The sequence below is a fragment of the Rhizophagus irregularis genome, chromosome 17, assembly GCF_026210795.1.
Source record: "Rhizophagus irregularis chromosome 17, complete sequence".
Classification (NCBI taxonomy): domain Eukaryota; kingdom Fungi; phylum Glomeromycota; class Glomeromycetes; order Glomerales; family Glomeraceae; genus Rhizophagus; species Rhizophagus irregularis.
This window is the reverse complement of record NC_089445.1, coordinates 269,481-292,797: the sequence shown is the minus strand read 5'-3', so window position 1 is coordinate 292,797 and position 23,317 is coordinate 269,481. Positions and strand designations below refer to the sequence as shown.

General features: G+C 29.3%; 8 protein-coding genes across 8 annotated transcripts; 2 read left to right on the top strand and 6 right to left on the bottom strand.

The window, feature by feature from the left end:
- Positions 1–335: 335 nt before the first annotated feature.
- On the bottom strand, positions 336–1,595 carry OCT59_008784 (uncharacterized protein; the record flags this gene model as incomplete). Its single annotated transcript, XM_066133133.1, has 1 exon — positions 336–1,595. The coding sequence occupies one exon, from the start codon at positions 1,593–1,595 to the stop codon at positions 336–338; it is 1,260 nt and encodes a 419-aa protein (XP_065999611.1).
- Positions 1,596–9,080: 7,485 nt separating this feature from the next.
- Positions 9,081–10,435, bottom strand: OCT59_008783 (uncharacterized protein; the record flags this gene model as incomplete). Its single annotated transcript, XM_066133132.1, has 3 exons — positions 9,081–9,591; positions 9,678–10,296; positions 10,376–10,435. 3 exons carry the CDS (start codon positions 10,433–10,435, stop codon positions 9,140–9,142), a joined length of 1,131 nt encoding a protein of 376 aa, XP_065999610.1. The 3' UTR covers positions 9,081–9,139.
- Positions 10,436–11,009: 574 nt separating this feature from the next.
- Positions 11,010–11,270, bottom strand: OCT59_008782 (uncharacterized protein; the record flags this gene model as incomplete). Its single annotated transcript, XM_066133131.1, has 1 exon — positions 11,010–11,270. One exon carries the CDS (start codon positions 11,268–11,270, stop codon positions 11,010–11,012), a length of 261 nt encoding a protein of 86 aa, XP_065999609.1.
- A 936-nt stretch (positions 11,271–12,206) lies between these two features.
- On the bottom strand, positions 12,207–12,963 carry OCT59_008781 (uncharacterized protein; the record flags this gene model as incomplete). The annotated part of the gene is made up of 2 exons (XM_066133130.1): positions 12,207–12,532; positions 12,681–12,963. The coding sequence occupies 2 exons, from the start codon at positions 12,961–12,963 to the stop codon at positions 12,207–12,209; spliced, it is 609 nt and encodes a 202-aa protein (XP_065999608.1).
- Positions 12,964–14,402: 1,439 nt separating this feature from the next.
- Positions 14,403–15,487, bottom strand: OCT59_008780 (uncharacterized protein). Its single transcript, XM_066133129.1, has one exon. It carries the CDS (start codon positions 14,858–14,860, stop codon positions 14,534–14,536), a length of 327 nt encoding a protein of 108 aa, XP_065999607.1. The 5' UTR covers positions 14,861–15,487; the 3' UTR covers positions 14,403–14,533.
- Positions 15,488–16,198: 711 nt separating this feature from the next.
- Positions 16,199–16,420, top strand: OCT59_008779 (uncharacterized protein; the record flags this gene model as incomplete). The annotated part of the gene is made up of 1 exon (XM_025325463.2): positions 16,199–16,420. One exon carries the CDS (start codon positions 16,199–16,201, stop codon positions 16,418–16,420), a length of 222 nt encoding a protein of 73 aa, XP_025181039.2.
- A 1,712-nt stretch (positions 16,421–18,132) lies between these two features.
- OCT59_008778 (uncharacterized protein) lies at positions 18,133–19,030 on the top strand (the record flags this gene model as incomplete). The annotated part of the gene is made up of 1 exon (XM_066133127.1): positions 18,133–19,030. The coding sequence occupies one exon, from the start codon at positions 18,133–18,135 to the stop codon at positions 18,784–18,786; it is 654 nt and encodes a 217-aa protein (XP_065999606.1). The 3' UTR covers positions 18,787–19,030.
- A 454-nt stretch (positions 19,031–19,484) lies between these two features.
- OCT59_008777 (uncharacterized protein) lies at positions 19,485–20,742 on the bottom strand (the record flags this gene model as incomplete). Its single annotated transcript, XM_066133126.1, has 2 exons — positions 19,485–19,577; positions 19,653–20,742. The coding sequence occupies one exon, from the start codon at positions 20,740–20,742 to the stop codon at positions 19,747–19,749; it is 996 nt and encodes a 331-aa protein (XP_065999605.1). The 3' UTR covers positions 19,485–19,577; positions 19,653–19,746.
- Between the last annotated feature and the right edge of the window lie 2,575 nt (positions 20,743–23,317).

Sequence of the window (23,317 nt, the reverse complement as noted above, 5' to 3'; positions counted from 1 at the left end):
GTTTCTAATTTTAGCAAAATGAGCTGCACTTAGGCGGCATTGGAATTGTTGAGAATCAATTTTCAATCTTTCAATTTTTCCAATTAAATTACTCCAGTAATATAAAGATCTTAATTAATGTGAACTATAAAACAAATACTAGTTGAGAACTTTGTAAGAGTGGAATATATAGGCTAATAATAAAAATTAATATGTAAGTTCTTTTAATTAAAGAAATAAATGCCTATAAAAGGAATAGATACTCCTTGCTTAAAAAGAAAGAAAATAAACGGAACGTTTTCAAACTTCCTTTCCTATTGTTACATAAAACACTCGCAGGTTTTATATCTACTTCATTATCCAAACATAAAATTGTTTGATGTTGACGTTGATGTATTAGTATTTGGATCATTCAAAAAATCCTTACATTTATTAAACCAATTTGTAGCCTCTTTGAAATTTTTATCAATTCCAATACCATCCCTATAACATTTTGCAACTAAATAAAGTGCTCTTATGCTATCTTTTTTATCGGCTAATTTCATATACCACTTAAATGCTTTGCCCTCATTATTGTTATTAAGATAATAATCTGCTAACTTATATTGAGCATCAATACAACCATTTATTGCAGCTTTTCTATTCCAATAATACCATTTTTCTAAATCTTTTGGGACACATTTATAATAATTTGCTATTGTAAATTGACTAGGTGCATGCCCTTTTTCTGCAGCATTTAAATAACATTTAAAAGCTTTATTTCCACTTTTTAAAATACCACGACCATTATAATAACAATTTCCTACCGTATTTAATGCTTCATAATATCCTCCTTCAGCAGAATGTAAATACAACTCAAATGCTATCTTTTCATCTTTTATTAAGTTATGCCCAAAATAATAAAAACTACCCAATTTATAAATTGCTTTAATATTTCCTCCTTCTGATGATTTCACATACCATTCAATTGCTTTATTATAATCTCGTTTGATGTTTATTCCATAACGATAACAATTACCTACATAATATTGGGATACATTATCTCCTTTTTCAGCATTCCTTATATGTAATTTGTAATTATTTTTCCTATGTGAAATTATATCTTTATAAAGAAATAAACAATAAAAATATGGTAAAACTAGTTCATTTAATTCTTTAATATCATCATTGCAGAAAATAATAGTTTCATTTTTTTGATCAAAAGAAAATTGATCTAATATCACTTTTTGATTATTTTTAACAGCATTAAAAAATACTTCGTATGCTTTGATTTTATTAATTTCACATCCGATTCCATATTGATAATAAAATCCAATTAAACTTGAATAACAAAAAATATTTTCAGAGTTATTAGTCATAATATCAAGTACATCTTTAGGGTCTAAATCATATTCGAATAAAAAATTATTCATAAATTCATTTAATTGAACTTCAATATCAGATTTTATGTCTATATTTAAAAGAATTACGTATAATTCTTGTAATAACTCTTTGAAAAAATCTGTCATAAAATTATTACAAGAACTTTTTGTAACATTAAATTTGAAGGAAGAGGGTTCATATTCTTCGATATTTGATTCAAGAATAAAAATATTATCATTATAATTATCAGACATATTGAATAAAGGCCTGAGCATTGAGTATGAAGTCCGAACAAAATGGTATTTTATTTCGCCGATTGAATCACGAGCTCTTGTGCTATGTTACAATACGGTTGTACAAATTTAATTGTAACTACTATTGAAAGAATTTTAGTAATAAAGTTTCCCCTTAGTTCTATAGCGATTAATATCAATGTTGACTCGTTATTAATCTAAATAGCATTATTTATTTTATAGAACTATTAGCATTGGAAGTATGGATTATATTCGTATAAAAAAGCAGCATTTTATTTAAAGGATTTTTCTAAACGGACCTCATGTTGATCACTTTTACGGACGCGTAGATATTTGGTTAAGGTTACAAATTTTATCAATCTTTCGCTCTTTGATTTTTTTTTTTATGTAGAATTTAATTTATTTTATTTTTAGTACTACTGTATGCTGGAAACTCCTTAGAGTCCTTCCGAAGACAGAACAATTCAAGGAATTGGACAATCAGCAGATAACTATGGAGAAGATTTTTTATTGAAAATATTTATATTAAAAAATATTTCTTTTGATTTTATCTATTTTACTTTAACATCATTTTAGGAGACTATTTTGCTTTATTTTTAGTTAGTGTTTATTTTATTTTATTTTATTTTAGTTTTTGTTTATGCAATAATATTTTTACTGTAAACTGCATATAAATATTTATAAAAATAAAGGCACTATGCCATGTTTGTTTAAAAATCACCAGTATGAGTTGTTTTAGAGATGTCTGTGATCCTATTTTGACTAGTGCAGCCTGTTATATTTACTTATAAAATTTTCTTTGGCATAAATCTTATCCTATTTTAGTGATGTACAAATCTTTTTATGCTAAACTATATTAACTAAATATTAAAAGTATTAATTTATATTTAAAAAATATATTCCTATTTTATTAGTATTAGGAAACTCTTTTCAATAATCACATTTGACTATTTTTCATAAAAAACTTTTTCTTTTTGTTAAACACTTATTGGAAATATGGCTTTTTGTTTACAAATAACATTTTAGTAGACCCTGTTGAAATCAAGAAACTTATAGACAACTTCAGAAATATTCCTTTTATTGGACATTTTGAAGGAACTCTTATTGCATATAAAAAAATTAGTAAGTCCTTTTTTATCAAGTAATAGAAGATAATGTATGCCAAAAAAATATTACTCACTTTTCTGATATATTGGAATTTTATAAAAACAACCTCATATATTGATAATAGTAATAAGCTTTACACTTTTTATATATTTGCTTCACTATAGTAAAGCTTTTTTAGTGCTTTGAATAATCTGTATACTTTTCGTCAAAATGACAAAATATTAATTAAATTTATTTTAACAGACATAATATATTTTAACAGATGTAATTAATTCATAATAATTTTATAATAAATAGTGAATTGGTCCGTTTACCAAAATATGATATAATTAATTAGCGGAGAAGTATATTAATCTGAATTAACCCAGGTTAACTTTTAAATTAGTTGATACTTATAATTTTAAGTGACTTGTAAGTTGTAATCTGTATGTCCCATATAACCTGATTTGATAGGTCAGATTATATATTTTCTTGACTCAGATTTTAACCCAAATCAACCTGAATAATTATTTGATTATCCAAATCTTTTTTTTGCACTTTTATTAAGTTAAAACAAAATAATAAAATTTTGAATTTTAATTCTGATCTTAATTAAATAGTTAATTATATATAATGTAAATTCCTTTAAGTTTAAATAAAGTTTATATTGAATGTAATTGAATAATAACTTTAAATTCATATTGCAATGATAAATAAAAGTTGTGCAACCTATATAATGATTATTATCATTATTTTGTAGATCAATTTTTCTTATTATTAATTAATTAAAAATTCAAGTTTAAATCTAGATTATATGGATTAAACTATACTCAGGTCAAGTTGATTTCAAGTTATAAAATTATGTAATCTGAATATATACAAATCCCTTCTTTTTTACTTCAAATCAGGTCAAATATATTCTTAAAGCTTGATTTGACTTGACCTGGTAGGAGCATTAAACTTTTTTAAAACAATTTAAATAGTAAGTTTGATAGAATTTCTAGATGTTATGCAGAACCTGTAATATTATCACAATAAACTAATAACATGAAAACATGTCTGTTTTAAGAGAGATTATATTAATAAATATAAAAAGTTTAAATGAATTTAAACATTAATCATTTATTAAATAGTCGAATACAATAATACTTACTCCTTTATTACAAAAGAAAAAAATAAATAAATTACTATATAAAAATAGTCAAATGAAATCCAAATAGTATAATAATAGACTAAGTTTACCATTTCCTTCTGAAAATAAGAAAAAGAAAGTTTCAAAGAAACCTATATCTACTTTACAGATTAAGTTTATTAAGAAAAATATTACATAACAAAAAAAAAGTATTTTTTCAGTAATAATTGAATTTAAGATTGCCTGTCTAAACCTCTCCAAAATTCTATGATTAGTTTCTCCAAAATTTTACTATAGTTTTATTATAGTTTTGGCAAGGTTTCAGCAGTTTCAGCATTTATAATAAGTTTCGTCAGGTTTTGCTTTTCTCCAGAATTTCGACAACTTTTTAATAAGACTTTTATATAGTTTCGGCAAAGTTTCGCCATTTCGCCATTTCACCAACTTGCCAAAACCCCCTAGTTTCTCCAGTAACCTTAATTGAATTACTGTCTAAATATGAAGTATGAACTGCTAAATAGGATTAATATCAGTCCAAAAAATTACTGTATATAATATTCTCTCTACTTGGTTTTAACTTAATATTCTTAATCATCTAAAAAGAACCCCTAAAAACTAATATAAAAATCATAATGAACTTTTGGCCAAAAATACCACTTTTTGCTAAAATTCAAAAAATCATTTTTTGTAAAGTTTTTATTTTAAATCATTGGAAATAATCATTACCATTGGCCAGAATTATCAATTTTTACCAGCATTATATTTTTTAATGCTAGTCGATCGTCATAATTTTAGTTACCAGTGATCATCACCACTTCATCACTCCAGTGATAATTAGAAAAATTCTTTTGTAAATATCTTAATATCCAGTGATTTAATTTTAAGGAACTTTTTTATTTTATAGCCCTCATTTAGTTTTACAATTTAAAAAAATTCATTGAAATTAGACTACTAGATGCTGCGATATTTACAAAAAATGATTTTTTGAGCCTTTAAAAAATGTGCCAATTTGCTTATTATCCTTTATATTTTATTTTTTTTATTTTTTGTATTTTTTTTTTTGTTTTAGTATATTTTTATACTGATATCATCTGAATATTTTATTACATAGTAAAAGTAGTAAAGGTCTTTTTTGTATCTAGTTGTATTTATATGACAAATTTTTAATAAAGATTTAACTTTATAGTTATACTTAAAATAAAAAAAAAATTTATTAGTATTAAAAGAATTTAATATAAATATAATTATAATAGTTATTAAATATAATATTTTTAAAATCTATATACTATATATTTGATATATTAATAAAACAGATACAGTCACCCCTCTCTACAGCGAACCTCGATATAGCGAATAACATGATATAACGGATCATACAGTGTGGTACCGATTTTAAATATGAAAAAAACCTTGATATAACGAAGTTTACTATTTATTTACCGTATAACGTAGTACGAAGTAAAGTGTGTGAATTTCTTATATAAAAATGCCTCTCGATATAACGGATTTTTTTTATAACAATTTTTTTCAGTTATAACGAAGAATTTCTTTATAATTAAATGTAATTATTAATAAATATTGATGCATTATGACATTAAATATCACCCCTGTGTTTTATATTTAAATTATGGATCAGGATTGTATCAGGATCGTATCAGGGATTAATAATTCTGGCTATTTTATTTAATATTTAGGCAGAATTACATTAATTTACATTAATTCGGTTGTATTAGGATTCGATGTGAATTGTTATTAATTTATATTTATCACAGGGGTAAGGACACTCCTAGTTAAATTAATATATCATTAATAATTTATTTATTATATAGTCAGTTATTGTTAAACAGCATTCCTACAAAAAAAGGAATTATAATAAACATTTTTATATAGAACACTTCAGGAAGCATTCCCTATAATAAAAAAATAAAAAAAGAACATTAGTAAATGTTCTTAAACGAAATTAAAAGAAAAAATTGAGTTGTCCCACTTACTTCTTGTCTCAAGCGTTCATTTCAAGTCCCTACAATAAAAAAAAATAAAAAAGAATATTAGTAAATGTTCTTAAACGAAATTAAAAGAAAAAATTGAGTTGTCCCACTTACTTCGTCTCAAGCGTCCATTTCGAAGTCCCTACAATAAAAAAAATAAAAAAGAACATTAGTAAATGTTCTTAAACGAAATTAAAAGAAAAAATTGAGTTGTCCCACTTACTTCTTGTCCCAAGCGTCCATTTCGAAGTTCCTACAATAAAAAAAATAAAAAAGAATATTAGTAAATGTTCTTAAACGAAATTAATAAAAAAAATCGAGTTCCCCACTTACTTCGTCTCAAGCGTCCATTTCGAAGTCCCTACAATAAAAAAATAAAAAAGAACATTAGTAAATGTTCTTAAACGAAATTAATGAAAAAAATCGAGTTCCCCACTTACTTGTCGTCTCCAGCGTCCATTTCGAAGTCCAGGAAGTTCCCTATAATAAAAAAATAAAAAAAGAACATTAGTAAATGTTCTTAAATAAAAAAAATTGAGTTCCCCACTTACTTCTCGTCTCAGGCGTCCATTTCGAAGTCCAGGAAGTTTCCTACAATAAAAAAAATAAAAAAAGAACATTAGTAAATGTTTTTAAACGAAATTAATATAAAAAACCCCCAGTTCCCACTTACTTCTCATTCTAGGCATCTATTTTGAAGTTTAGAAAGCACCCCTATAAAAAAAAGATTAAAAAAAATGTTAAATTATCAGTAATCAGATCAACAAGTCACATGATCTGTATAACCGATATTTCTATACCGAAGAATTCATTATACAATACCGAATAATTCGTTATAGTGTTAACGAAGTTGCTTATAACGAAGCCCTAATCAGCTGGAACCTAGGGTTCGTTATATCGAGAGGGGACTGTATTTTATATAAAGATATCAAAAAATCTTTTGATTAGTATTATATACCATATATTGCGGACCATAGTACTGGGTCTGGTTCACATTACCGATAATCATATTACCGACAATCATTTTACCGATACTCCCTTTACCGACAGGTACGTTTTACCGATAATCATATTACCGACAATCATTTTACTGACAAAATAATAATTATTTTTAAGTTACAAAAAAAGCAAATTATATAAACTAAATTAAGAAAATTATTAAGAACAATTCTAAGTACAATATATTATGAAGCTGAAATAAATTTTTTAAAAAATAAAATTGATAAAATTGTATTTTACATTTTGTTATATATTAATTAATTTTTTATTTTATATATTATGGTAAATTCTTTTATATTAAATATGTATTTTAATTTTTATAACTGAAGTGGGTAGTGAAATAGTAATGAATACTGTAAGTGTTGATGGTAAAATGAATGTCGGTAAAATGAGTGTCGGTAAAGTGTACCTGTCGGTAAAATGATTGTTGGTAATATGAGTGTCGGTAAAATGATTGTCGGTAATATGATTGTCGGTAATGTGAACGAGTTCCATAGTACCCCCCTATGCATAGTACCCCCTTGGAAAATTTTATAGAATTATATAATACCCGGGAGGATATTTTACAATTATCTTGTGATCCAGTAATTAGATTTGAGCCATCTTTTTTTGTTTGATGGCTCTCATTAAGCTCTTCAAAATAAAAAAAAGATCATTTAAATTGGACTGGTAAATCGTGAGATATTCGCAAAAAATGGAATTTTTAGGCTTTGTTTAGTACCTGAAGGTACAGAGTTAAACCCCCAATTTTTGCAAAATACCCGGGGTACTGTAATCTGCTATATACGGTAATATTATTATAAAATTATAATTACTGTTTTTAATTTATAATTATTTAAATTAGGCCACGCAAACTAATATTTTCAGTTCACTTCATCCAGCTGGGTCACTTTTTCAAAATTTGACCAAAAAATTTTTATATCTAAAATTTTTTTTCACATGATTTCAAGTGATTTTATTGGTTAAATCTTAAAATCTGCTTCCCAGAAATTAGATGACAAACATGAAATTGATATATTATTAGAAAAATCCTTCATTTTTGTCTCTTTTTCAACTGGTAAACCTTCCCAATCTTTTAAAGTTACAGAGTTGTAACTTATTCGTACATGTATGATAGGCATTTTTAGTAACAAACTGGAATGAAATTCATCTAGTAAGTCACGTGACTTATAATAAAAATTTTTTATTAATAAAAAATAAAACCCGGGTCCCCAGGTCAATTTTAAATTTTAATGTTACGTGAACCGAAAATATTAGTTTGCGTGGCCTTATATAATAATTTAAATATTTATTATTTTAAATTATTATTATAATATGATATATAAATTTTTTTTTTTCTTAATAATTTATATATACTTTATTAATATTAAGTTTATATACCATATAAACAAATTATTATGAATTATATCCATCTAGTAAGGGAATGGCCAAAAATGACGTCATTTCCTAAGAGGGAGAGGGGTTAAGACTATGATGATGTTACACACCTTCCCTTTTTAGATACTTGTAGTTAATATAATTCTAGTCAGAATTATGTTTTAATTTTACATTTCCTAAAATGAATGATGACATAAAGAGGGGAGGGATCAAAAATCCTAAAATTTAAATTACATCATTTCTGGCCATCTCTTAAGATGCAATCATCAAAATACAAATATAAATAAAAATAAAAGTAAAATAAAAATAAGTAATACTATATCTATTGATTTAAACTATACTGATTTTAATTTGATTTTTGATTTTTTTTTTTCTTTTTTGCCTATTTCCTTTCAGAATTGATAAATTTAAACCAGAATAATATTAGTTATATTGTTGCTAGGTCTATTATAACATTGTTAATAATAATATTTTTTGTCTTCTTATAAGCCCATCTATATCACCAGTTATTATTAATTAGTAAACACATCTGATAATAAGCTTTTTTTTCCACTTTATAGCACTTTGATAAAATGAGATTTTCATTTAATGGGTTTTCAAATTGTACTGAATTCAGCTTAAATAGAATATCATCAAGTACTACAATTTAATCTTTCTGTGATTATAATATGTAAATTAATTTCTTAATAATAAAATTACACTTATTATCTGTTAATAAAATACCAATTACCATGAAAGTAGAATATTAAAAAAAAAAGAAAATAATAATATAAAGTTACTGTTTCCAATAAGATTAAATTATAATTAAATATTAATTTAAACTTGATTAACTAAAATTGTATTAAAATAATATATATTATATAATTTATTTATAATTATTTATAATATAAAAAGATTTTAATTAATAATTTTATATAAATAATAAATATTTTATTATATTATATTTATATAAAAGAAATAATTTAATGGTATAATCCTATAATTTTATATATTTCATTTAAATTTCTTTTTGCAATTTCATTAGCTTTATTTGCACCATCTTCAAGTACATTTTTTACATATCCTTCTTCTTTTCTTAGCTTTTCAATTTCTTTTTGAATTGGCTGTAAATGTTGTATAACAACTTCTGTAACTGAATCTTTAAACATTTTATTATCATAATTTTTATATTTATTTACAACTTGTTCAATAGTCAAACCTGTAAAACTGGAATAAATATTAATTAAGTTGGAAATACCAGGACGTATATCAGGTGAATATGAAATGCCTTTTTGTGAATCAGTAGTAGCTCGGTTTATTTTTTGAGAAATTTCTTTAGGTGAATCTGTTAAATTTATTCTAGAATACTCAAATGGTGATGATTTTGACATTTTTTTTGAAGGATCTTTAAGTGATAAAATACGTTTGGCCGGAACTATTAATTCATTATTAATTAAAAAATTTAAAAAATTTGAAATCTTAGCTTTTAATTAAAATTATTCAAAAACCTGCTTTACATACCAAGAATAGTTTGTGGTAATGGAAATACATTTTTTTTGTATAATTTATTAAACTTTTCAGCTATATTTCTTGTTAATTCCAAGTGTTGAACTTGATCATCACCAACTGGTACATGAGTAGATTTGTAAAGTAATATATCAGCAGCTTGTAATACAGGATATGTAAATAGACCTAAATCCAATCCAATTGATATATCAATGTCTTCTATTGATTGTATATTTTTTTGTTCTTGAATTTTAGTCTTCCATTGAGTCATTCTTGACAGCCATCCAATTGGTATAATACAATTCAATATCCATGATAATTCCGAATGTGCAGGTACCTTTGATTGTTCAAAAATTAAACATTTTTTTGGGTTAATTCCACAAGCCAATAATATAATTGCTATCTCAATTTTACTTTTTCGCAACATTTCAGCATCTTTCGGAATTGTGAGTGCATGTAAATCAACTATTGAATATAATATCAATTCTGATTCAGATGATTGATTGTTTTGTAAAGACACCCAACTTGTTATAGCTCCAAGATAATTTCCCAAATGTGGTATTCCTGTAGGTTGAATTCCTGAAAATGTTATTCTTTTTTGGTTTTTAGAATTATCTCTAGTCACATAATTTCTCTAATATTAAAGGATATTAAAGATATGTATTTATTAACTATATCATTTTAGTTTTTTAAATATAAAAATTTTTTCTTACCAGATTTGATACAAATTTACACTTATTCCTTAGTGAAAAAAACAATTTATTTATTAACATTATAAAGATTCGTATAAAAAAAAATTATGATAATCACCTGTTATTTATAATTACGTTACTGAACATCATTTCCATTTATAACATATCGGCATACGATTTAATATGTGAAATCCAAGCCACATGTCGATCACTTGGATTTAGTAAAACGCGATTTTTTTTTCCATATGAACATACTGCCTTATATAAACCGTTTTATAATATATAAAAAGTTCTTTTATCGCGAAACTTGCTAATATTTACGAGATTTTTTAGCGTTAAAAGTTTATCAATATATTACAAGGCAGTAAGTTGCTATATATTACTTTTTATTATTATTATTATTATTATACTCAAAGGGAACTATGATCCCTTATTTAGAGGTAAAATTATAATAAACTAGACCTATATTAAATAAATAACATCCCAGATGTTTATAAACAAATTATAATATACATATATAAACTAAATATAACCATTATAACCATTCTATATTGCTAAACTCGATCATTATCGTCCTAAGTAACCTCAGTCCTAAAATTCCAACTTCGCAATAAGGAGCGCTTGTTCTTTCATTTTCGTAAAGGCGAAATTGAATCTATCCGTTTGTGAGTCCCTCGTATACTTCGATGTCGTCTAAATTATGGATATTTCTGTTGTTGACAGCTGTGGGTTTCTTGCTTGATGATGATCCATTATTTGAGCTTTTCATGCGATCAATTCCTTGAGATACTTCCCATTGTATAGTCAACTCGCACTTAGGGAGCCACCATTCCATTTTAATAAGAGTGACCATTTTAATAAGAATTTTGGACCATAATGTGACTGTCTTTTTCCTGGTGATTTTCAGATTTTTCATAAACGCGAGGACAATGCCAGGTCCATTTTACCCTGTAATGCGTTATGGTATAGCGAGTCAAATTCATCCGAAACTAGATGCCCATCAAATTATTCAAGGCGGCGTTGATTATGCTGGTGTTTAACTTTAAGTCATTGTACAACAGTCTCTGATATATGTCCTGAGTTGATTGAAAATAACTTTCTTTATCTCGAGTGCTTTTTTCCCTTTGCATTCCTTGATATGGTTAATATTTTTTCCTCCATGTTGCACATTGGACATTTAAATGAATTATACAAATGAGGTTTGCGTTTTTTGAGAATTTGACCTACTGGTAACATGTTTAAAATTTTGACCATAGGGCTGCGTCTTGAACTTGTACATTTAAAATGTCTGACTTGTTTGAGTGCGTTCCATGTGATTGTCCAATCGAAATCATGGGATCTGTCAATTAGGCTATCTTAGTTGCAACTTAGTTGACTCCATTGCGCATCATTTAACAAACTTTAACAAACTTCCTGATTTTCTTCTCTATTGGTATATTCCCTATATTCGGTATAAATGATTAATCTTCTGCTCCTTGGTTAAAGCGATATTATACATCTTCCATGAAGGGGGCACCAAGGGCTTCTTTCGCTAAACTATCTACCTTATCATTACAATAATCCCCGCTGTGTCCCTTAACCTTATGAAGTACCAACCTTAACATACCGTCCTGCACAACCCTACCTATTTTCTGCAAAAATCAAAAAATTATTATTATCTATAATTGACGAGATTTTTTAAACAAAGTCGCATTGATAGCATTGATCGCGGCTTCACTGTCCGTGTATATGTTAACGGCATATAATTCTGCTCTGGCCAATTCTCGATCCTGGCTTTCATACATAATTCTGTAGTGGTTTCTATAAAGGCTGCTCCTTGTAAACTTCATAAGAGTCCGGATTCCATTTATCGTTAACAAGCATTACTATCTTGAACGCTATTGTATTCGTGCTTCTTAAGGCTGCCATCTGTGTAAAAATTTAATATTTGCAAATGCGACAGCTGATCTTTGATGTTCATCAGCTTATGCCCTATCTCCGAAGAGCCGAACCATTGATCAATCCATCGATATTTATCTTCAATAAGACAAGGGATTTCCACTTGGTCTAATTTACTTTTTTCCTCTATTATTATATTAAGAGTTTCTCTATCATTCTCTTTAAAGGATTGAAGCCCTCGGCTCATCGACGTCATATGATTTGGAAGTAATGATTGTTGAGTATTGATTGGAAAGTTAACTGGTACGTGTGTTAACATGTAATTAATTATTATGACCTATCACCGATATAACTCTAGAGTGTCTGCATGTGATTAATATATTAGATAATAATTCAATAATATATTTAATTGGACAAATATTTGATTTTTCTAACCAGTACGCGTTACCACTTTGAGGATCAAATTTACATAAGTTCCATATTTCTACCGTTAATGTGTCGACGTTATGAGATTTTTCGATAATTATGGCAAATCTCCATCCTTGGAAGCCCTGTATGATAATCCATTCTTTGGCTTTTGAGGGCATTTGGAGATGAGAATCAACGAAATTATGAGATTCATGGGTTATTCCTGATCGTAACAGGCGATTATCTATAATTTTTAGAAATAATGTTACAAAACGGCAGAACCGTTTAGCCTTTTTTCCCTTAGCGGTGAATCCTGATAACATTCTTGATTGTGCTCACGATAACATGTGGTTCCATCATGAGTGGTCAGTTGTGAAGTAAAAAACAACGGGTATTTGTCCTTATATCTATTCATTGTTATTAAGTAATGACGTAACCATTCATCGATAATTGGCAAACCTTTTCCTTGAATAGTAAAAGTGTCCATTATTATCTGATCTATGTTTATTTGTATTCCTATGTCGTAAGTTAACATCAGGCAGTAAACCGCAAAGTTATGATTAAGGTTGGTTGCCGTAAGTAACGATTATTATATATCGAATTACAACCTTTAGCGGTTGTAATATTATAAACGTAAGCTGTAAATTGGCTGTAAATACTACACTATTGTAGTTAGCTAAAAGACAGTAATTTTGATTTACAACCATTATATTTACTTGACTTTTGGACTTACAACTATTACGGAGATCAACACTAGTTATGATTAGCTATGATTTTGAAAACATCTCTGTACTTATGTATCGAACTAAAAATGGATGATGGACATCTGGCATCAATCTGTCCCTGCCTGAGCCTAATCATAATGGTTTCTGAAGCTGTGTTTCTCTTATTCAAGGCCTTGATAAATTCCGTGATGTTATTTGTAGCAATATACTGCCATAGACAAAATAATCCTACATTTCCTTCGTAGAAAAGTATAGAGTTTGAACTTGTTTTGGGTAAACCCATTGAGTGTTTAACCAACTGCTGGATTGGACGTTCTATGTTGTCCTATTCTTTTTTCGATAGACTCAGTATTTGACTAAGATATGAAATTTTTGGATACAGCACCTTGTTGACCAGATAAACGACTACTAATTGACTGTAAGAATACATCCCTGATGCCAATTATACGTTGCTTGCTAAGATTACGAGCATTTTTTCCGCTAGACATATTGAACATCTCCTCTGGTGGCTGACACTGAATCATCTGTTGAATTACCCAAATAAACCTTATTATCCTCTTTGGGCAATGGTGAATTAAAAACTAGTAGATCACATTTTTTAACGTTGATTATTATATTCATCATATTGTAAAAGGAGTTGGCTATGTTTAAAAACTTCTGCATTCCTTCTCTCGACGATTCTATAAACGCCGTGTCATCCATGTACGCCGTAACCGCTACTTTTTTCCGATATTTCACCCAGCTATTAGGGTCTGAAGGGTTGGTGGGCCAGTTGCAACTGATTTCATATCCAAGTTCTTTATTGTCTTTTGGTAATTGCGTGTAAAGGGTCGTAATATATTCGCCACAAAATTGGAGAGAGACTGTCACTTCTTCCTTGAAAAAGGTTGTCAATTAACCTAACTATAGGTGGTGGGACAGCTATACGTTGTAAGGCGAGTTCTAAGCCCTTAATACTGATTGAATCAAATGCCTTTGCAATGTCCTGAAACATAATCCATAACTGTTTTTTTTCGTCTTCTATTAGGTTGTTAATTAAATGGATAGGCGATGACGTTGAATCGCCTTTAAGGCCACCGGACATAAAATGTCCTTGTTGTTCCTAAAGATCGTCCTCCGCCTAGAGATTATAATTTTGGTTAAAAGTTTTCTAAAGTATCCAGCAGTACTATTGGTCTAACGTTGGCCATGTTGTAATTAAATTTTTCTGGTTTCGGAATGGGGATAATCGTGGAAAATTTCCATGTCCTGAAATTAGCATTAGGTTATATGTCTCTCTAATAAGATTTTGCAACCTTGGCGGGAGCCTCTTGATCACGAGGTATCCAATACCTGAATTACCCGATGCTGACTTTTCATTAATGTCCTTTAAAATGTTATCCCATTCATATTCTGAAATTTCATTAGTGAGCTCGCTATATTTTGGGCATATCATGAAGTCCTGTGAATTTAATATTTCTAGTCCTAAACTGATGTGAATAGGATGAAACTGCATGTTCAGCTACTTCCTTTGAATCAACCAATAATTCCATCTCTCCTGATGGCTGTTGTTTTAAATCGGAATGTTATGTTTTTGTTTATCCAGCACATTATTTATCCATTTTGACTGTTCCGTTTAAATTTGCTGGATTCGTTTTTCTATAGCATCAGTGATTTCTTTGCGCTGTTTTTCCAAAAATAAAAGGTTTGGCTTGCTTAAATAACATCGTATCCTCTATCTGCAGGGTAATCGTTATTGTACCGGTCTACAATGTCGTTCCATTCAATAGGATCGGAGCTTAATTTGTTAAATGATGGCCTCCCTCCTTGTCACCATCCGTGTTAATCGCAAAATTTAGCCACCGAGCGAGGTTACGGGTATTTTTCTCCGCAGACGTTTTCGAAGATATTTGATTCCATTTTCTATTCTTGATTCCTGATTTCTTCTGAGTTTAGATTTGGCTGCTTCGATGGTCGAACCTGTAATAATAACTATAGCATCCTCAGGATTATCTTTGACATGAGCAATTTGTTTTCGATCCGTTGCCACATCGGAAGTTTTTCTAACAAATCATTCTGAAAAATTTCCCAGTATGTGGCTTGTGTTTTGTCATAAACTATATCCATGGCTCTAAATTTGGGAGCGGTTATTTGTTCCGTAGCAATCGTATGGCTTTTGGCATTGTCAAATATTTATTTCTCCAGCAATGATCGCTGTAACATGATCTGATTTGTGTAAGCTGCAGTGTAACAGTTGTGGAAAAATTTCCTCACATAAAATAAACAGTTTTTTAAGTCTAGTTTTAAGTCTACCGATCTTTTTTCTTTTTTTCTTTTACAAGAGTTAAATATAAACATACGTTCCATTTTCATTTTTGCTTTTCTTTATTTAATAAAATTTACAGTGGCTTGAGGAATTCGCGATTAAAGAACCATGGACCAGATAATAACAACCTTTATCGACAAAAACTAATTTTAAAACGTTATACATAGATATCAAGGAATAATGATGCTATACGGACCAGACGGGATTGTGGTGTATTCACCAGGACTTCCTTTGGTCTTATTGGTTTTCACTTCAACCATGCAATGTTCGTCCATCCAGATCGTGATCTATGTTAAGCACAAAATTTTCTTACAGCATTATAGTTAGGAAAGCTTTGCAATAACGCACCATTTAGGATACGGATAGGAAGTCAATTTAGGAAAAGACTAATTTATGTTTCGTAGCTAATTTAGACTTTAACACTGTATGGGACGCTACCATTGTTCACAAATGTAAGGAGATTGAGTTAAGTCATACGGAGTGCGTAAAAGCTCCAACACGTGCCAAGGCTATTCATGACCGCTCAAAATGTCTGAAAACAGAAAAAGGCCTGCCTTCTGTGGGGACGCTATGTCAAACGGAGAAAATGTCACGGGCTTATCTTTTCCAAAGGCAAAAACTCCTGGCCAGAATAATCATGAAGATGGAGAAGAACTGGAAATATCGCCCAAGTGCACTTCAGGAAACAGAGGAACTGATAACACTATGACATCTTGTGCTTCTGAACAATTTCCATATACAAAACTTTGAACGTCAAGCCTCCGTGTATAAGGGGTCAGAAGGTAATGGACTACATGAATCATCACATGCATATAATAGTTCATTCATGTTAGTCAGAATAAATGTGATCGTCATCATATTGCAACTTCTGTTATGCTTAATCTCTCAAGCAAAGAATCAGAACTTACTGAATCGGAACTTACTGAATTGGAACTTACTCAATATTTGGAGGGTATTAAAGAGTTTGGATTTAATCACATCATCATTGTTGGGGAACGTGACTACAGAGTGTTTTTCTTGACTGTTACGGTCGTATATTTGATTGGAATTCCATTAATTCATTATTGGTCATAAACCCAAGAAGGTGGCATGGGTGTAGAACCATTACTGAATTTGAAGTTGGTACGTGTGACATTCACTCTTTTTTTATTTAACTTTTTATAACTATTTTCTTTTTCATCAGATAAAAATCTATCTATTGTAAACAATAATTAAAGAAGTCGTTGATTTGGTCATATTAATAATCTCAGTGAATATTAGTATATGCAAATTATATATTTTGTATTATCTTATGAAACGCATTTTGTAATCTATTGTATAGCTATCAAAAAACAATGATATAACTAATATACTTCTAATATATCTTGAAATCAATCAATTAATAAAGTTTTACCCATACCAGCTTGTGCTTTTTTTGATGTGAAACTGCCACTAGAAAAATAAAAATTATTAGCTAGTGTTCCGAATTTTCCGGATCAGTTTGAAAGGCATTTGGTAATCATTTTCATATTTCATGTTTTGCTATACACACTCCAGAATAACTATCTTTTATAAACTCTAGCAAAGCGAATCCAGCAAATCTTATTCTTGTTCACATGACTCTTACTTGTCGATAGACTGCTGATCACCTGAAATGCGCAATACGATATCTGCCGAAGAATAGGGGCTGTGCGACATGTAAGGTGTATATATCTCGCATTATTTTTTTCGCTTGTATAAAAAGTGTTATGGAATTCGAGCTTGCCTTACTAAGAGAAGAAAATGCCAGACTCATGGCCAAGATAACTGGGCTCGAGTTCGAGAAATATATTGAAATACCTTCCAGAGGACATTCTTCGTGAAGAGCCAGATTTTTCATCGATTAAATCCAACAATACTATCCTGGATTATGGACCATGTGGAGAATGTGATATTCCCATTTTGACAGAAGACCCACCTAGATTGCTCGTTTTAAATGTTTGTGATGATATGATCCATCGGACTTGTGCGAAAGCAATGTATAAAGATGGAACATTACTTTGCTCATGTGACATGGCAGATAATAGTGATCCATTATTACCTTTCCAATACAGCATAGTTGATTATGGCGGTAGAGAAAAGAGCAGTATTTCGGGATCTGAGAGACTCTCTTTTGTTAATCTTAAAAACCTTGGATATAATATCCTCAAAAGTCTCGAAGATAAAACTGTTAGAGATATTACTTTCCCAAAACTAGATTTATGCTCCGAATGTGGCAATGACATTTTAATGTCCCCTCTTAAGGCGTTCTTATACCTCACATGCGGACATATTTTTCACAAACTTTGTATCGAAAAAAAAACCTTTTCTTGACACTCCAAGCACTTGTCCAGCCCCCAGCTGTAAAAAGAACCTGATCCCAGGGGGGGCTCTCAATCAAGCGGAATTTCACCTTTATTCAAGGCAATGGGTGAAATGTTTGCCCTATCTTCACACCTATATGGATGGGAAGGATCAAGGGTATAGCAACTCAACAGGTTAAAAGTATTTTGAGATGTGCTAAATGCTCTGAAGATTTTTCTTCGTGCCTCCCTCCTCTAGGCTTTCTTTGGTTCTCTTCTCAACCTCAAGTTCCCTTGAAATCACTCGTATACTTAACTTGCAAACATATTGTGCATTATGACTGCATTAATGATCCACGTAAGCTGTGTCCTATATGTCCATCAACTAATGCTACAGAAACTGATGATATGGAAACTGACGATGATGATATGGTAACCAACAATTTGGAAACTCAGAGCTTGAGTACCACACAGAAAAAACGTACTAGAAAACCTGCTTTTACTGAAAAATCTTCTAATAAAAAGTCAAAGAAGTCTAAGAAGACTGTTGACTGGGATAATTCCCCTACATTGCAAAGACTGATTAAAGAATTGTCTACTGATAATCCTGGAAATGAAGAAGAAATCTTACAAACCGAACCCACCTCTGAACTGAATAGTAACTCAAATATTTTCCTCAACCTATATAATAAAATTGTTGATGGTGAAGACCTTCTTAAAAAGACAACACAAGACATTCTTTGCTATTATTTTGATTTTAGGGAAGCATTGAAGAAACGGTATAATCATTATAGATCATTAAATCATGGTGAATAGTCTCTAGTCGCTGATGACGTAGAAAAACAGCTTCCCAGAGACACTTCAGAAGAAACTCTTTGAAAAAGAACTAAAAGGGTTCGAAAGATCTATGGCCTCTTTAGTAGCATCAATGCTGATAAGGGTAGGGCAATGATAGGATGAATTAAAACTTTTTCACTATCAACTATTATACGAGTTTGTCTTGGTATGACATTAAATATGTAATTGTTAAAATGCTTCATAAATAGAATACTATTACTGCGCCACATTACTGCACCTGTGACTTGTATGTTACACATTGAAGTGAAAGAAAATTCTTTGATAAACAATTATATAACCAAAAAGCATATTAATAAAGTTTCGCCCAATAGGGCTTGTATTTTTAACTCATGTATATGTTGTGTGAACTGATTATTTCGTATTGTTGCGGAAAGGTTGCAAGGAAGTGCTGGGAACTGACTGAAAGCTAGGATGATACCTATAATACATCATACCATCATACCACAAACTGATTAAAATTAGCATAGCTGAGATATGACCCTATATAATTCCTGATATGCTTGTAATCAAATCAAAATGAATCTGATATTTTATTATAATATACTTAAAATAAATCGCTAAAAATACTATAAATCTATAAAATCAGTGAAATTCCTATAAAGTATTAAAAACACTATCTTATTATTTAGCCTATTTTAAGCTAAAAAAACCATATATTGGGCTTGTATTTTTTAACTTGTTTATGTGAATTTATTATAGACTTAAAAATGCACTTGTTTTAATGATTTTCTAAAACTTCTAATAGTTATCTAAAAAAAAATTATTAAATATGCGATTTGGGAAAGATATAAGCAAAAGCAGATTGAGGTGAATATGGTGAATACCTAGAAGATTTAATATCCCTAAAAATGCAAGTTACCTACAAGCTTACTGTCCAGGTGGTCACTAAAAAAGTTAGTAAATACTGATAATAATATATCAGAGAAGCGTGAAAGCAATACACACCAGATAATACAAAGCATTTTGCTGGACCTCCCACAGGTCTATTACGAAATTATTTGGTACACCAACGGGAACACCCCCGGGAAAAAGCAAGTTCGCGGGGATAGTTATCTGGTAATCTTGCATACCAACTCGTGTACAAGGAATATCATTTCTTTGTACGAATCCAGTCAGCCTATCATTTCGTATACCAGTATTGTTAATAAAAAACGCTGCTCGTTGATAATTAAGTGGCGCCGTTCCAAATGATATTGCAATATTTGGTATCGTGTTCGCCATTGCTATCATGGGTGGTATATTTGGTGAAGGGTTTGGAAAATTTGCTGCCGGATTTGGAACCTGGTTGTTACGTAAGTAGAGAATCGCAAGCATTGCTGCAGTTAAGTCCTGCCGACGAGGAAATATCTTTATCGCCAAATAAACCTGAGTAGAATTTGTCTGTGTAGAAGTTGAAAAGTAATCTGCCGTCAGATCGTTCAAACTGTTGAGAGTCTCAGATTTTGCCACTTCTATAATGATTGTTGGTTGCGCTTCATATCCGTGTGCAGGTGGCGGGATTTGTCTTGGCTCAGCTACAACATCAGCACAATACTCACTGTTATTACCAATGGTAATGTCCAATTTACTAAGAACGTTAAGTTGGTTGCTCCAATTATTTAACTTAGTAGCCAATTCTAGTGCTACGAATCCGCGAACAGAACTAGGCATTTCGTATGCAATGACTTCTCCCCTAACTAGACGGACGTAAATGTTAGACCTTTTCAGTTTCCCTTCCCCATGAAACTTGCGGTATCTTTCAAGCGACACGTCACTAAAGACTACAATTTTTCCTGACTCTTGTGTCGTCGTTGCATTTTCTGTCGTTGTACTCTCTGACGGTGTACTCTTTTCTATTAAACTTTCCTTCCTATCAAGTTCAAGCAGTCTGTTTTTTGCTAATTTAAGTTTTTCTTCAATGTTGCTTAACGGCATTTTGAGAAAATTTGGTGGTTTTTATATAATCGATAATCACGCAACCAGTGATTAATCAGTGTTGACATTTCGTATCTGATCACGTGATAGATTTTATAGTACAGTCAAATCTCAACCCAGGTTCGGTATATAAAGAAAATCACGTGATTAATATCCCAATTTCGGCCAGAATTAAGATGTCTTAATTTAGGCAAAAATTAAGTGGTTCTAATTCTGGCCGAAATTAATTAATTTCAGGCGAAATTGGCAAATCATGTGACTAAGTTCGGTATCAAAAATTTTTTTACTATATTTTATAATACACGGTGAATCAATAAAAGTTTGGTATACGTTATACAAAGTTTATATGATATTTGGTATATCAAGATGTTTTTAAATACTATGAAACTGGTTTTTAAAAAAAAGTTTGGTAAATCGAGAGTTCGTTACATTGTGAGTTTGTTACATCAAGATCAGACTGTATTGTGATCATCACATTATTACTGCATAATGAGTCAAATTTTTTTAATTGTGCCATTTCTTGCAAAATTTTAAGGGTTAATCAGGCATTAGTATAGAAACACCATTTTACTTTGTTAAATCTTATGTTGTAGTTGAATTATGTTTTATTTTATTCTGTACCAATAAAGTCACAATTCCAATCATGATATTTTGTCATGGTTTATCTATGCTAATAAATTTTTGAATTATTCCATCTTATATAAAAAAATTATCATTAAACATACAATCCACTGATTCATTGAGAAAATTAAATGCCAAGCTTTTAGCTGAAATTGCTGAAGTTTGCTAAAATTGTAAAAATGAGAATGTGAAATTATGACAGATTATTGAAATAAAAATATAAACTGACTAAACTTATCAACTTCTTGCAAGGATCTGGAACTTGATGATGATAACTTGAAAATTATTTGCAAGTGAAAAATAGTCAGCTAGGCTTTCCTCAAAATGGAAAAACAGGATTTTAAAGATAGTGGATTTGAAATAAAAACAGCTGTAATACTTGCTGATTTTGCTAAAAAGTGTAAGGATAAAAGATTGTGTTTCTGTTCCTCATACTTCAATTTAAATGAAGCATTAGCAGAATATGGAGTAGAAAATTTGATTATTCTGTAAAGTTGGATGAATATTAAATCAAGAAGAATTTAGTTTTAAATTTACAATAAATGAAAAAAATGATTATAAAGAAATAATATTAAGTACTGAAAGTTTGGCCTTGACTCTAATGGCATAGACTACTTATAGTCTCTATCCTATTTTTCTTTTCTTTAACTTACAAAATTTAAAATGATAATAAGGTCTTCAAGTATTGTATAAAAGAAATTTTGGGTAGATTGTGCTTTTACAAAACTTTACATCCAGATAGTTTGAAGCCATGTGTAATGAATATATTGTAGCACTTCTTCATGTTTCCATTTATACATCATGAATATAATAGATAAAAAGTTTAGCATGCATTTCAGTATGGAATAATTGGCAAAGAAAGAGTTGATTATGCAATTAAAGTAAATTTTTTGCCATTTAAGATTACTGCAATTATATTAACTTATTATTAATACGAACTATGTAAATATGTGAGTAGAAGGCTTAAGACTTTATCTGCATCATAAAGGATAAACAACATAAGATCTCTGTAGACTTTATTCAAAATATCAAATAGCTTATTAAAAATGCATGTGAAATAAATAAGAGAAAGAAAAAGCGAGACAATGATAATTTTGATTACCTTTATAGTATTGCTATAACAGGTTAAGATTGGCACTTTTTCCTATATAGCCCTAAAAAAATATCCAAGGCAAGTGACACTGCATATTCAATCGAATTTATAAAGAAAACCTTAAACTTAAACTCCAACTCATACTACACATCATTATATAATAATGTGAAAGAGGTTTTAGATATAATCATAGGTTTATTAAAAGATAAGGTATGTACTGAAAAAAAATTTAAAAGAAAGAGGGATATCATTCAAAAAAATAAGCATGTATAGTACTATAGAAAATTTGTCATGTTTTACAGATTAATCTAAACTTTATATTTATTTTTTATTGTATTAATAAAAAAAACTATATATTGGACTTGTATTTTTTTAACTTGTTTATATAAATTTATTATAGACTTAAAAGTGCATTTGTTTTAATAATTTTTTAAAATTTCTAATAGTTATTTAAAAAAAATTTATTAAATATACGATTTGAAAAAGATATAAGCAAAAGCAGATTTAGATGAATATAATAAATATCTAGAAGATTTGATATTATCACTAAAAATGCAAAAAAAAATGTTAGTAAATACTGATAATAATATATTGGAGAAGCATGAAAATAATATACACCAGATAATACAAAGCATTTTACTGTACCTTCTACAGGTTTATTACGAAATTATTTGGTATACCAACAGAAATATTCTGGAAAAAAGCAAATTTGTGAGGATAATTATTTGGTAATCTTACATACCAGCTCGTGTATAAGGAATATCATTTCTTTGTACGAATCCAGTCAGCTTATCATTTTGTATACCAGTATAATAATCATGATTTACATTACTACATTACTACATATAAAAAAAAACTATC